The sequence below is a fragment of the Lithobates pipiens genome, unplaced genomic scaffold (genome assembly GCF_037356315.1).
Source record: "Lithobates pipiens isolate NorthernLeopardFrog02 unplaced genomic scaffold, aLitPip1_a1.2 Scaffold_16, whole genome shotgun sequence".
In the NCBI taxonomy this organism is placed as follows: domain Eukaryota; kingdom Metazoa; phylum Chordata; class Amphibia; order Anura; family Ranidae; genus Lithobates; species Lithobates pipiens.
In genome coordinates, this window is record NW_027507748.1 from 611,349,510 (window position 1) to 611,364,690 (window position 15,181).

The 15,181-nt window shown below is 44.5% G+C and overlaps 1 protein-coding gene across 2 annotated transcripts in view; it reads left to right on the forward strand.

The window, feature by feature from the left end:
* CDK8 (cyclin dependent kinase 8) overlaps positions 1-15,181 on the forward strand; it is a 182,065-nt gene that overhangs the window by 58,483 nt on the left and 108,401 nt on the right. For both annotated transcript variants that reach the window (XM_077484051.1, XM_077484050.1), the window contains exon 4: positions 3,660-3,800. In XM_077484051.1, the coding sequence (XP_077340177.1) occupies positions 3,660-3,800 (141 nt within the window). The remainder of the gene's footprint in view (positions 1-3,659; positions 3,801-15,181) is intronic.

Sequence of the window (15,181 nt, forward strand, 5' to 3'; positions counted from 1 at the left end):
AGTGGTTAAACGTGCTCTTTTTTTTTTTTTTTTTTTTCCCCTACATGGAGTCTCAGATTTACATTTAGCACCCCATTTTGTGTGTGTGTGTGTGTGTGTATATATAATAACTACTTTTAGCTGATCTCCTTGCATTGCATCTCTGCAGTAGTCAGTGGTAAATGTGGTATACACTATATACAATCACCCGACACTAGTTGGTTTCCATAATCCATGACTTAACTTCACAGTTCACACAAATACGTTTTAAATTCAAACTATAGCACTGATGTAAAATTTTATTTATATATATATATATATATATATATATATATATATATATATATATATATATATATATATATATATATATATATATATATATATATATATATATATATATATATTTTTTTTTTGCCATGGACCCCTGTGCAAACAGGTGGTCATGCAAGCGGTTATCGAAAGGGTTAACACGGACCATAAACTTCTCTCACGTCTCCTTAGATCTCAGCAAGGACGCCAGGTCATGGGTAGAAAGAAAAGATCTAAGTGCTCACTGCTTAAGTATAAGATTACATTTTTGTGTTCAAACACAAACTATTCACATAAAGATGATAAAAACACAGCATGTAAAGCCGACAATCGTATTAGTTCCGTAGGGCAGCAACAGGGGACGTCATGTGTAGCTCCTACCCCGTACGCGTTACGTTCAATCAGTACTTCACCATCACCAGACTCCTCCCCCCTTCCCTTTGTTAGCAGATGGAGGTGCTTGGGAATCACCTGACTCCTCCTCCCCACCCCCTTCCCTTTTGCTAGCAGATGAGATGCTTGGGGAAGGGGGGAGGAGTCCAGTGATGTCCGTGACGTCACCAGATCTCCGACGGAACTCCCTGAAGACCCGTAAGCTGGCGGAGAGGCGAGTACCAAACAAAAAATTTTGATCAAAAAAAATTATTAATTGAGGAATTAATCTTTAATTTCCACAGCCCTAATTTTTGCTGTTAATGCCCACATCTTTCCTAATGTGGTTTCTATTCCATTTTTTTTTTTTTTTTTGGGCTCTTTTTCCATTGGCCTTTTCCATCCATTTGTTTTGCTTTTACTCTGTATAAACATCTCAAATAAAGTTAGTGGAATAGGCGCATAGACAGAACTCAATGGATCCAGCTCCCCTTTCAGCCAAGTATACTGAAGCCCTGTGTTGCCATATCAAATGCAGTGTCCAGGCTTCCGGCCCTGGCTGAGATTTTTAGCAAAGGCATTTTGAAAGTGCACTTCTAAGCCGGCAGTGTTCCAGCGTCTAGCCTTTCATTAGCTTGACTACAACTAAAATGCATTCACATTGCTGGCACAGGGTGTTAAATGCATTCTTTTGTGTGCCTGCATTATCAGGTGTCCAATTCAAGTACTCGCCCTCTCAGCAACTGTTTTCTCTTTCTGTTTTCCTCAGAGACGTGCAGAAACTTATAAGGTCTGTGGTGGGATCAATCCCCTACAAAGTATTTTTTATTTTTTTTCTGAAACCCCTAAAGAGACCTTTTAAGGACTAACCACACAGAAGACTAGTAATATTAACCAGTGAAATAAATTAAGAAAAAGTCATTGGTGTTCTCAGTAAAAGCACTGTACTTGTTGCCCATAGTAACCTTCCTGATCCGGTCCCCCCTGCCCCCCAATACTGAATGGAATTATAAAAGGGAGAATAAATTTGGTTAGAGTAGTACAGTTTTTCTGTCAATGTCAAACACTTTTTTTTGCTCACTGATGGCTAATGGGGTTTTGGCTGTTGAAGCTTCCGTCAGAAGGTAATCCTATCTTTTCACATTCATGCATACCAATCACACTTCTTGGGCCTGCAACTGGTAGGGTTATTGCACATGATTCCAGCCATCTAACACATGACATGTTTATCTTCTTTTGTAGCAACATACCATCCTGAAGGATTCTGGGGAAAGGAGTTATCAGATAATTAGTGTTTCTTTTTATAAATTAAAAAAAATAAACTGCAAAGTTCTGACCCTTTGATCGCTTTTCCAGGCAAGTCTCTAATGTTTTCCATGAACAGTGGAACCTCTTGCAAATGCTAATTGCATCTTTCTCAGTTAACGGACAACTTAACTTTGTCCTTGCCTGTTCGCCCAAATCACTTCTATGGCCTTGGCCTCAAAGTACGGGCCCAGCCATAGGAATAAATTGAAAGAGCAACGTACACGTGCTGTAAGGACTGGAGTTAGAGCTGCAACTAACGATTAATGTCTGTCGATTAATCTATCGATTATTTTTTCGATTAGTCAACAACTATCCGATTATTATTTTTTATTTTTTAATGAATCTAGTGTTTGTTTTTTGATGAGCTAATTAATCCTTTAAATAACCTGCAGGCTATTGTATGGCAGGCTATTGTATGGCAGGGTATTGTATGGCAGGGTATTGTATGGCACTGCAGCAGGGTTTTGTTTGGCAGGGTATTGTATGGGTATGGAGGGATGGCTGCTTCCATCCACCTCTCCCCTCCACTGCACAGATCAGTACAGAGAGGGGAGAGAGAAACCGTCGGAGCGATCACATTGTAAACGCCTGGGTGTAGAAAGATGGCCGCCGCTTCGGAGCTAGGCCGAAGCCGCGGCCTCTCCTAAGGCCAAGACCGCGGAGCGCTCCGTGGATCGCGGCATGTGCACTCGGATCACGGATCGGTGACGATCCGTTGCACCCCTAGGGGCGGAGGGGGGAGAAGAGAGGGTGACGGCGGCACAGAGGGGGAGAAGAGAGGGGGACGGCGGCACAGAGGGCAGCGGTAGATACTAAGCACTGCCACCACTGTGACGCATGGACGCCCTGCATGCACGTCGACGTATTTTCTTAGTCGACGTAGTCCATTACGTTGACGCGTCGTGGCAGCTCTAACTGGAGTTTTCCAGTAACGAACACAGTGTACATTTGCATAGCATACAGGCTATATTGCTGCTTTTTTAAATATTCCTAAGATTCGCTGGAAGACTATCCAGAACTTAGGCTTTCTGACACTTTTAAAGGACTTTAACCTACTTTTTTGTCTTTTCATTAAAAATATTGGCTACAGAGCAATCGCATATTAACTAAGGGGGGCTTATCAAGTTATAAGACTTACTGAAGATTAAAAAAAAAAAAAAAAAAAAAAAGGGTCTAAACTTTGACATTATTGCTGATCTCCCAGTTGCTTTGTGAACTTAAAAGCTGTAATTATGTTTTAAAAACGTATTTATCTGCCTAAATTTTAGATGCAGAAAATTACATCTACTTATATAAAGGGTATGCTGTGCATAGCAGTGCCCAGAAAATTTAAACTGCAGAATTATCATGGGGCCAAGCCCAGTGCTACGTTTAGATAGACAATATGAACCTATTAATTCTTTATCTATGATCAGCATTCGGTGTTTCTATTTCTGCTGCTAGGAAAATAAATCTTGGGTTATACAAGAGTGCTCATTATGCATGTTTGTTTTCAGAGAGTAGCAGAGTAAATTGTCTGTTTCCTTTCCATTTTGTCCTATTGCCCTACAGCCTTTTTTTTTTTTTTTTTTTTTGCTTTTATTGAATGAAATTTCCAGGAATAAAAGGGAGGTTTCAGAATTGAATGGAAATGACCTTTTCCCATGTCTCTCTCTCCTCACTGCCAAATGTGTTTTTGCTTCTTTCAGCACATAATCAAATTTCACAGAGCTTCTAAAGCCAACAAAAAACCAGTGCAGTTACCTCGGGGAATGGTGAAGTCGCTACTGTATCAGATCTTAGATGGCATTCACTACCTGCACGCCAACTGGGTTTTACATAGAGATTTGGTAAGTTGATCAGTGGCTGGACATTGCTAACATGCACTTTCTTTTTTAAGGTGTATAAACACATGTTGGATGGTTTACAATTAAAGTGATCATGTGTCTCATCAAATACTTTCAAGGCTCCTTTAACCAAAATCAGATCTTACATTAGTAATATTAGTAAATAGCAATGTGACTCTCATACTTTTTTTTTTTTTTTTGCAGTGTAATGACATACAAATAACAGGGGTGAACAGCGGTGCTAGATATGGTGATAACATAAAATTATATAACAACTGGAATATAGGTATACATAAAATGTGTGTGAATAAGCACACATAATATTAAAACATTTGTGTAAAACATAATGTCCAAAATTGATCCTAGATCTTGTATAATTAGCGCCTGGAGGCAGCTCCCTTAGAGTGAAGCAGTGAGCTCTGTGTAGAAATAGGAACAGAGGGGCGCCAGACTGAGTGCAGTATAAATCATATATTTAATAAAAACAAGTAGTAACCAAATTAGATGAGTTCAGCATGTGGTGAAAATCGCCAGTCCTGGAGTCGCATAAATGTCTTCCCTTTGCAGCCTGGAGCACTGGTGTGATCTTACAGGGATCCAGAGAATGCTGGGAACCAGGAGGCAGGAAACAAGAATCAGCTGGTCGTGACTTCACAGAAACAGGAAATGTGATTATTCGCAGTGGCAAGGAATGGTAATGCATTTCGAAGCTACAGCTTCTTAATCGGACCATGATTGGCTGGCAAACCTGGCAGTCTTAAATACAGAGGAAATAGAGACCGAGAGATCTGATTTAAAGAGGTTGGTGGTTGGAGACCGAAGTGAATGTAAATATGAGTAAGAAGCTTGCTGATAGTGGAAGATAATTTTATCGATCAAATAATTGATTAAATACATAAATATAAAATGTATAATTATACCTCAGATTTAAAATGAATACATTTTTGAGTAAATTAACTAAAAAATTTATTTAAAAAAAGTATTGGCAATTGATAATTTATAATTATAATGAATTAATAAAATTGTGAGCATGGAGTAAGGAAAGGACTCTATGCTAGATATAGTATTAAGGTTCTAAGTTATATCATGACCAAAAATACTTCTCAAAGGCATAAAATCGAATCTTTAGGTAATAAATGTTTAATGATGGTGATGCATATATACACAGTAGGTATCACCATCATTATCCATTAACCATTTATTATCTAAAGATTCGATTTTATCCTTTTGAGAAGTATTTTTGGTCATGATATAACGTAGAACCTTAATATTATATCTAGCATAGAGTCCTTTCCTTACTGCAAAGGGAAGACATTTATGCGACTCCAGGACTTGCGATTTTCACTACATGCTGAACTCATCTAATTTAACCTGTGAGTTGCTACTTGTTTTTATTAAATATATGATTTATACTGTACTCAGTCTGGTGCCCCTCTGTTCCTATAATGACATACAAAGAATTAGGAGTTTTAAATACATGATTTAAAGTTTCTTTTCTTTAACCGCATGGGTTGGCAGCGAAAATAATTCTCGTTTCTTGGTGTACTATATATGCAATCCCTAAATAATCAAAATATTCATAACCTGTTTGTATTTTAGCCTAACTTAAAAGGCGGCTCTGGGCAACTGGACATACCAACACCATCCAGAGCTTAAACTTTCGAAAAATCAGACATTTTAATGCATTCATCTTAGAGGTTGTAAACCTCCAAAAAAAAAACTGCAAGACAAAGGCATAATGAGCTAGTGCATCGCATACTAGCTCATTATGAAATACCTACCTTAGAACGATGCCCTGGATCGGCACTGGCACACCACTGACAGGGCCAACATGTTTCCTGGAGTTACTTCCTGGTTTGTGGGCTCTGGCACTATGATTTGCCAGAGCCACGATTTGTTAGTCCTGCGGATGTGCACTCGGGCCGCCGGTCACGGCACAGGCACTTTAGAAATGGCACAAGCAGCCTGTAGTTACAATTAAAGCAGGAGTTCTGCCTTTTTTTTTTTTTTTTTTAAAGTCAGCAGCTACAAATACTGCAGCTGCTGACTTTTAAAATAAGGACACTTACCCGCCCAGCTTGCCCGCGATGTCTGCACCCGAAGCCGATGTCTCAATCGGCTCTCGGGTTCTGCCGCTACCATCTTCGGTATGGGAATCAGGAAGTGAAGCCTTAAGGCTTCACTTCCCGGTTCCCTGCTGCGCAATAAGGATGGTCCCTGCTGTCTCTGGGATCCGTGTGTTTCCCAGCACACAGCAGGGGCCACGCAGGACGTGGTGTAAATAGCCGTATCTATGCCCGGAAGTGGGTGCAGATACCTGTATTATACAGGTATCTGCACCCCCCTCCCCCCTGAAAAGTGCCAATTGTGGCACCAGAGGGGGGGAGGGTTCCAATGAGCGGAATTTCCACTTTAGGGTGGTGCTCTGCTTTAAAGAGCAAGACTTCCTCTTTAATCTGAGTCACAATCGCATCACACAAAAAACACCCCATACAGGTAATTAGGAGGACGTTAGGAGTATATTTTCTGAAACCAGTAATCTGTATTCTTAATCACCAGTCAAAGTAAAACTTCTCGAGCAAAACCTGAAGGCTATGAGAAACACACTTAACAGTGTTTTTCCATCATGCAGAGCAAATTAAAGAAGTAGTATAACCCCTGTCGGTTATTGTTGCCATTGAGGGAGATTTCCCTTCACTTGCTTTTTAAAAGCTGCAACAGGAAGTGAGTGATAAATTGCCAGGACAAATAGAGATGGTAAATCTCCCTAAATTGGGACAAAGGCAGCAATTAATCCCTGATTGGTGTTTTAAATACCCCATCCACACTACTACAAAAAAAAAAAAAAGTTTTTTGACTTTGGTTATACTTTTTAATTCCACTCCGTTTTTTTTTTTATTTTTTGCTACCCTTTCACTCAACTTTGGGAGCAAAGAGAAATACCTGCTATATCTGGGTACCTTGACTGTGTGACTCACTACTTCCTATTTGACAGCGCTGATTTGTAATTGCAGTTGGGTTATTGATATATTTAGCTCCAGGCTCTTCAATATGCACATTATAGCATGGTAGACCAGCAACAATCGAGAGAGACCAGAAATAGCCATACATGAAAGAGATCAACATAACTCAAACTAGAGGTCCCTCTAGTGGTACACAACAGTTGGTCCAGTGCTGTTTCAATTGGACAGGGAGAGGGGCCTCAGCCCTGTAATCTGACTATACATTGAGGGGAAAAATTATTTTATTTTTAATTGGAAAACCAACTTTATTGAAAAGTGTAATCATGGTACAAACATCTGTGCGTGCCAACATGGCCAGAATAATAATACATACACACATTGAAGTGTCAGCGTGGCATAAAACCAAAGATCCACCGGAGGTAGGACCAGTACTTAGTCCAGAACAGGAGGGAGGAGAAGAGAGAGGGGAGGGAAAAAATGGGGGGGGGGGGCAGGAGTAAACCTATCAGGTACCCGTTTCACCATTTGCTAACCATCTACTCCAAACCTTCTCATACTTTTGCGGACACCCTCTATGCACATATCAACTTTCTGTATGGGAGAGTATCGTTAATTCCCTTTTTCCAACACTGGATTGTAGGGGGCCATGAATAGCGTCTCTTGTAGAAAGGTGCGAAGGGGCTTGTCAGCGTCAAAGTCTGGTATTGGACCAAGCAGGTACATCTTTGGGTCTGAAGTGGCAGGGGAGCCCATTTGGTCATGTAGGAAGCGAACCACCTGTGTCCAGTACCCCTGCATGGTTAAACAGGACCATAGAAGGTGATGAAGCCTGGTGTGTGATCACATAGTCGGCACCCCGGGTTGTATGAGGGTTTGTAGTGCTCTATCCTCTGAGGAGTCAGATACGTCCTGTGTATAATGTAAAACTGCGTGAGGCGGTCTGACAGTTTGGGGGAAACTTTCACATCCTCCCCAAATCTCATCCCAATCCTAATTGTCAATGGTTCCAACATCCACCTCCCACCCAGTCTTGGCAGTATAGGCCAATGCTGTAGTACTAGGGAGGCGAATGGCAGAGTATAGGGTAGAAATCAGTTTAGCTGGTTCAGTACCTGTGACTGTCTGTCTACTACAGAGGGGACTGCCAGAGATTGGTTGGAACCAGTAAAATGTGTTTGTATAGCGTGGCGGAGTTGTAGATACCTGAAGAGAAGGCAATTGGGAAAGGAAAATTCATCCTTTAGCGCTTGGAATATTTTAAGTCCTGTAGTGGTCATGATCTAATACAGGTATAGGACCCCATGGCGTATCCACACCTCCAGGTCTGGAATAGACAATAATCCTGGTAGGTGTGTGTTGAACCAGAGGGGTTTGTGGGAATGAACCTGTGGGGTCCCGAGTTTTAGTAATGTCATCCGCCGTACCCTACGGTGATGAGTCAGCATGTCCGCTTTGTGTTGGGAGGGGCGTCTTGGCGATGTGGCTCTAAGGACTGCCTGAAGTGGGGCATGGGCTGGGTCACCCGGGCGCCCACAGAGTAGTGCTTGGTATCTTGGTAGCTCGCCTTTACCAAAATGATAGAAGTGGGACAGTTGGGAGGCAAGGTAATAGTCCTGAAAATCTGGAAGAGCGGCTCCCCCATTGTCACTGGGTTCTTTAGGATTCTCCATGATAATTTGTCTACTGTGGCCCCATACAAACTAAGAATGGATTCAATTGGGGGGCGTGGCCTGACGCAGCATGGGGTAGGACCTGCAGGCCAGGAGCTCCGTTCATTAATCCTGGTTTAATATCATCCTCCACTCGAATAGCCCCCCCCCCCCCCATTCCAGCTGGCTGTCTGCCTGGGGACCCTCTCCACACCCTGCCTTGTTTCAGCCGTCCGGCGGGCCGATCAGAGCGGCGATTCTCACGTCTGGCGGCCGCACTCAAGCAAGTCCCCTGCTTCGGCCTATGCACGGAGGTCCGCGGCCATCTTGGCACACCCTTCGCCTGAAACGGCGCTGGGTCCTGTGCATGCTGCCCTGCTCCCAGCCTGCCTGGCCCCATCTAGCGTACAGCATAGCCTGCAGTCACCCAGTGGCCCGGGCAAGTCCCTGGCTTCGGCCTATACAAGGAGGTCTTCGGCCATCTTGGGACACCCTGCCTCCAAATCAGTGCTGGGCCTGGTGCCTGATACCTTCCTCCCATCTTGCCTGAGCCCCAGTCGCCCAGCAGCCTATGCGGAGTGGTGGGCCTCCCACACGGCAGCCGCACTCAGGCAGGTCCGTGGATTCGTTCTTTACACGGAGGTCTGCGGCCATTTTGGTACACCTGATTAGGCAGGATTTCCAGAAAGACTGACTGCTCACCAGGTGAGCCATGCGGTGTGATGTTCTTGTCTCATGTCTTCACCACTACTTGGCCTATCTTAGCTACCCTTGCTGTATTACCACCCTGACCCACACCACACAGATTCAGTCCCATGTTAATATACCGTGCCAGGTCGGGGAGGCAGGTGGAACTCTATACTTCGCGGACCCTTACCATCACATCTGCTGTTATACAATCCTATCTGCAACATCTAGAGTACTGGATTAAAAATTACCCCCCTTATTTTTTATTTTTTTTATCCTGGATATTTGGAGTGGACTCACTACATCTCATTGCCCCCCTCATGGGGGTCTCTTTCATACCTCTGAACTTATGTGCCACACGGAGCTGTGGAGGCATGCTGGTCCTACAGGCCGCATGCATAGTGCAGCGAATTTACACCCCACTATCCACTGGGAATTATGACTGTGCGGATGAACGGAGGAACTGGGTCTTACTGCCTCTTTTTTACACTAACCTACAGGGGCGCATACCTAGGCCCCATCCCTATCCTTCTCTGTGGTGGCTGGCTCGGAACCACTACTTGACCCAGTGGCTGAAACTGTTCCTCATTTTCTCCTTATATGTGAAGTTACTGTTTGTCCCAGATGGTGGTTCAGAGTTAAGGGATCATGCCTACAAAAGTTGGGGTGGGCGTAAGGCGGGGGAGGGGGTTGTTAAACAGTTATATTTGCAATTTTCAAGTGTTCATATAAGGTATCAGAAACTGATTATGGGATCATGTATATATGCTGCAAGGGGGCCTTATACGGTGTTTAGAGTACCTCAGTTTTATTACAAACTATATTCTTCGCTAGACCTCAGGATGTATGTCTCACTGAGGCGAGGTGGTGTCCCCTGTACAGCACCATGGCAACTATAAAATTCCTAACTTGGAATGTGAGGGGCCTGCGTGAGAAAATTAAGCGCTCGGCCACCCTTACATTCCTCAAAAAGCAACGTGCAGACGTTGTGGTGCTGGTCGAGGGCAGACTCCAAATGGCCCTTTGCCTCCCTTGGGTTGGATGGGCATACCACTCCACCCACACGACTCGCGCTAGTGGTGTCTCAGTATTGATCGCCAAATCGGTACATTTTGAACTCTGTGAGCTTGTAACTGATCCCAGCAGCCAGTATGTATTTCTCCATGCCAAGCTATACGGTGAATCGTTCCTCCTTATGGCTTTCTACATACCTCCTCCCTTTAGTGTAACGGTGATCCTGGAAGGCTTTACCTTTTTATGTCTCGTAACCCCACAGTACCGGCAATATGGTTAGGTGACTTTAACACTACACTATGTCCGGCCCTTGATAGACTCCAGACAGCACAGGCGATAGACGCTAGTGTCGACACGACTAAATTCTTTAAACTCATCTCCACCTTTCATCTTATAGACACATGGAGGCACAACTTCCCGCACACTCGTGCCTACTCCGTTTCTCCTCTACCCACAACTCTATGTCCCGCATAGATTTTATAGGTGCACCACAGATTCTCGAAACTGCATTCTGCCCCAGGTTACTTTCAGACCACAGCCCATATTGGATCACCCTCAGTATCCCTTTTGATAAACCACAGAGACCATGGCGACTAAACCCGTTCTGGCTCTCACTGCTCCCAGGGGATGATGAACTCATCGCCCAATGGAAGCAATACTTCTTGGAAAATGATCACACTGCATCTGTTAACGCAATATGGGAATCATTTAAAATATACACACGTACAATCCTGATCACACACATAAATAAAATCAAAACTGACTCTGCTGGGGCGTTTGACAGAGCAGTGACGGAGCTGGTCTCCACTGAACGTGAATTTGCTGCTAATCCCACTATAGCAACGGCGACTCAGCTTAAAATGCAGAGTAGAGTGGTTAATCAACTCCAGTATATGAAGGCTCGTGAAAAGCTTTTCTTTACTAAACAAACTCTTTGAGTATGGGGAAAAGGCAGGCTCCTCTCATACCTAGTGCATAGCGAAGACAGGCCCCCATTTGTCATCACCCTTCATGGCCCAGGGGGTGGATGGATTACAGACCCCCGCAGTGTCACCTCCAAGTTCAGGGAATTTTTTGCGGATCTATACAAAACAGTGATGGACCCGGCGGACGTGCAGACCAATTTCCTTCACAGCATCACCCTCCCCCAGTTGACGAAAGATCAAGTAGAGTCACTTGAGGCACCCCTTACCATGGAATAAATGGATACTGCGATCGCAAGTTTCGCCAGATCCAAATCCCCTGGATCTGACTGTCTCCCTGTTGAATTTTACTCCCAATTTAGAGAACTACTAACTCCTAAACTGCTTGCATTATTTAATCACCTATTTGAAAACTTCACCCTGCCCCCCTCTATGCGGGAAGCGACGATAGTCCTTATCCCCAAACCGGGGAAGTACCCGAGCTACCCCGAATCCTATCGTCCCATTTCCCTACTACAGGTGGATATAAAAATACTAGCCAAGGTACTGTCCCTTAGATTAAATCAAGTTATTCTGTCCCTCATACATGTAGATCAAGCAGGATTCATGCCAGGCCATAACACTTCTTTTAATCTACGCAAACTTTACATCAACCTACAGGCTACACACGCAGAAGTTGGGTCATGGGTGGTGGTGACATTGGAATACAGCAAAGGTTTTCGATTCAGTGGAGTGAGGCTATCTCTGGAGCTGCTTAGAGGGATATGGCTTTGGACCACGGTTCATTAAATGGGTGCAACTGTTGTACCAGGCGCCCACGGCCAAGGTGGTGGCTAATGGCTGGCCATCTCGAATGTTCGACCTCAGTAGAGGCACGAGACAAGGCTGCCCTCTTTCATCGCTATTATATGCCTTGGCCGCGGAACCCTTGGCCGTGTCCATCCGAGCTAACCCAGGGATCAGGGGATTGAGCCATGGCGCCCTAACTGAAAAGATCAGCATGTATGTTGATGACACACTGTTATACCTGGCAGACTCTGGCCCCTCTCTGCACGTGGCTCTCCAAACAATTGAAGAGTTCGGGACCTTCTCCGCACTAAAGATCAACTGGGGGAAATCCCAAATTCTTCCACTTGACAGATTCCCACCGAGTGGGGCAGTTTTCCATTACGAGTCAGCATTATCAAGTACCTAGGGATATGGGGGTTTGGGGCTGGGTAAACCTCATCAAAATAGTTCTGCTACCCAAGATCCTTTATGTTCTCTAGCACTCCCCGATATACTTACCCTTGAAGCATTTTAAATCCCTTGAGGCCCTTCTTAAACCCTTTGTATGGGGAAACAACAGACACAAATTGGCATGGCAGGTGCTTAAAAACCCCACAGACCTGGGGGGCATGGCCCTTCCCGATTTTAATCTTTATTACATTGCGGCACAATTATCCCAACTGTACCATATAGACAAAACGGACAGAGGGCGGTTTCTCCAACTGCTATGCCCGAGGTGGGCTCAATGAACCAAAGATTCAATTTACGCGCTGGCGATGGGCCTTAGCGGGGTGGGCCTGGGGGACAACAGACACTTTGTTATACCATTACAGACGCATATGGGACTTAGCTTCTGTTTAGCTAGGGATACCACTCTATAATGATTACACTCCATTATGGCATAATAAAAATCTGTCAGAATTTTTACAACTTGCCGATGCAGACCTCTGGTCTACTCATGGTATTCTCTATATGCATGAATTGTTTGTTGATGGAACCCTTAAAACCTTTGTGATGGAACCCTTAAAACCGCTTGGAGAAAAATTTTCACTCCCCAGATACATGCTCTTCCGATTTTTACAGGTGAGACACGCGGCCTGGGCTCAGTTTTCAGAATCCATCCCGAAGTCAGCCACCAATGCACTAATGGCCATAATCAAGAGTACTGACCCCCGCAAATTAACTTTGTCCTTCTATGACATACTCACTACCCCCGTTTCCACCAAACTGGCACATAATCTCAGGCCCCGGTGGGAGAGAGAGAGAGGCCCTTTGGAGGATGGGGAATAGGAGGAGGCTTTGGAATCCTGCAAGGCTGTCTCACCCAAACTTGCCGACAGACTGACCCAAATTTATATTATGCACCAGGCATATCTCACCCCCCCTTTGGGTTGCCAGATACAGGAGCACTCCCTTTGTCAGATGTGTGGAAGTGAGGTGGGTACATTCTTTCACTTAATCTGGTCATGTCCTAAAATACAAGGCCTGTGGGCGCAAGTTATAACATTACTGCACGATCACATGGGCTCTCCGGTCACATTAGACCCAAAACAATGCCTACTCGGGGTGCTTCCAGATACTATAGACAAATACGCTAAGACGTTCCTGCATGAGACCTTGTTCTTGGTGCGGAAGGTCATTGCCCGGAAGTGGATGCGGCCTGCACCCCCTGGTTGGTGGAGTGGAAGGCGGAGGTCAATAATAATTTACCATATAAAAAGGTTATGTATATTAACAGGGAATGCCCGGCCAAATACGACAGAATATGGGATCGTTGGTTACAAGACTCCGATACTTGTACGTAAGGCATTTTGAATTGAAGTTAGATGTTTTGCCCCTAACTGTGTGTTTTGGTTTAGGTCTAGCTGACCCACATGGTCGGGACCAGCTACTGCTCTCTCCCTGTTTTTGATCCTTTTTACAAATGTTTTATTCATGACACCGGTTTTGAACGGCTGTACTCTTACTGTACACCCTTCTGATATCAGTGACACTTTGGCTGTATGTAATATGTATGCACTTTTTCGTTTTATTTTTCTTTGACATAAACTTGGTTATGGAAAAAAAGAATGGATTCAATTATTTTGAAAAAATGTGGGAGCTACAGAGGGGCGTGCCATACCAAATAGAGTATCTTTGGGAGAAGTATCATTTTGACTAAACGAATGCACCCCATTACACCCAGAGGTAGTCTGGCCCAAGTCTGTGTCTTAGTTTTAATTGGCGCATATAGAGTTTCAATGTTCAGGTGTGTGTAGTATGTGAGTGATCTGGTAACCTGTACTCCAAGGTACTTGATCAGGGAGACTCTTGGGAGAGTCAAAGGAAGTGGGGGGGGGGGGGGAGTTGTCAATCGGAAGGATCTGGGATTTCGACCAGTTGATGCTCAGACCCGAATGACCACCGATCCGTTCTATGGAGAGTAGGGCTACGATGAGAGGGACCCGAATCCGCCAGATATAGGGGCGTGTCATCGGCATACATTCCAGTCTTTTCTTCCAGACTCCCTATCTTAACGCCTCGGATACTAGTGTCTGCTCGAATCATAATAGCCAATGGCTCCACTGCCAATGCATAGAGCATGGGGGAAAGAGGGCAGCCTTGTCGGACCCCTCTCTCTAACGGAAACTGGTCGGAAAGCCAGCCATTCACGAATGCCCTGGCCCTCGGGGATTGATATAGGAGCTGAACCCAGCGAATAAATTTGGGGCCGAATCCAAATTCCAAGAGGCACTCCCACAGGTAATTGCACTCCACGGAGTCAAATGCCTTGGTGGCATCAAGAGCCACCACGACCCTCGAGCCAATTTCATCATGGGACCCCTGGAGGTTCATAAATAGATGGCGTATATTCATAGCTTTTTTTTTTTCCTGGCATAAAACCTGTCTGATCAGGGTGGTTTGGTGACAGAATGACCTGGTTAAGGCGTATTTTAATATCTACCTGCAATAAGGAGATGAGTCTATATGATTCCGGGTATTTGGGGTCCTTACCCGGGTTGGGGATTACTATAATTTGGGCTTCTCTCATAGAGTAGGGCAGGGTTCCCAAATCAAATAGATTTATATAGATCGTAGAGTTTAGGGATTGGAATGTCAGAATAGGTGGCATAGAACTCAAGTGGTAGGCCGTTCAGTCCTGGGGCCTTTGATGTGGCCAGACAGGAGCTAGCTCCAGAAATGTACTCCTTAGTAATGGGGGCCTCGAGGAGCTCAAGCTGGTCATTAGTCAACCTATGGAGTTTAACCCCTGCTAGGTAGTCCTTGGTGTCTTGGAGTGTGGGTGACTCTGGAGGTGTAAAGTGCGCGGTAGAATTTCCCAAATTCCTCCGCCACTTGTTTTGGGTCAGTGATTTTGTTCCCTTGAGGGCCGACCAACG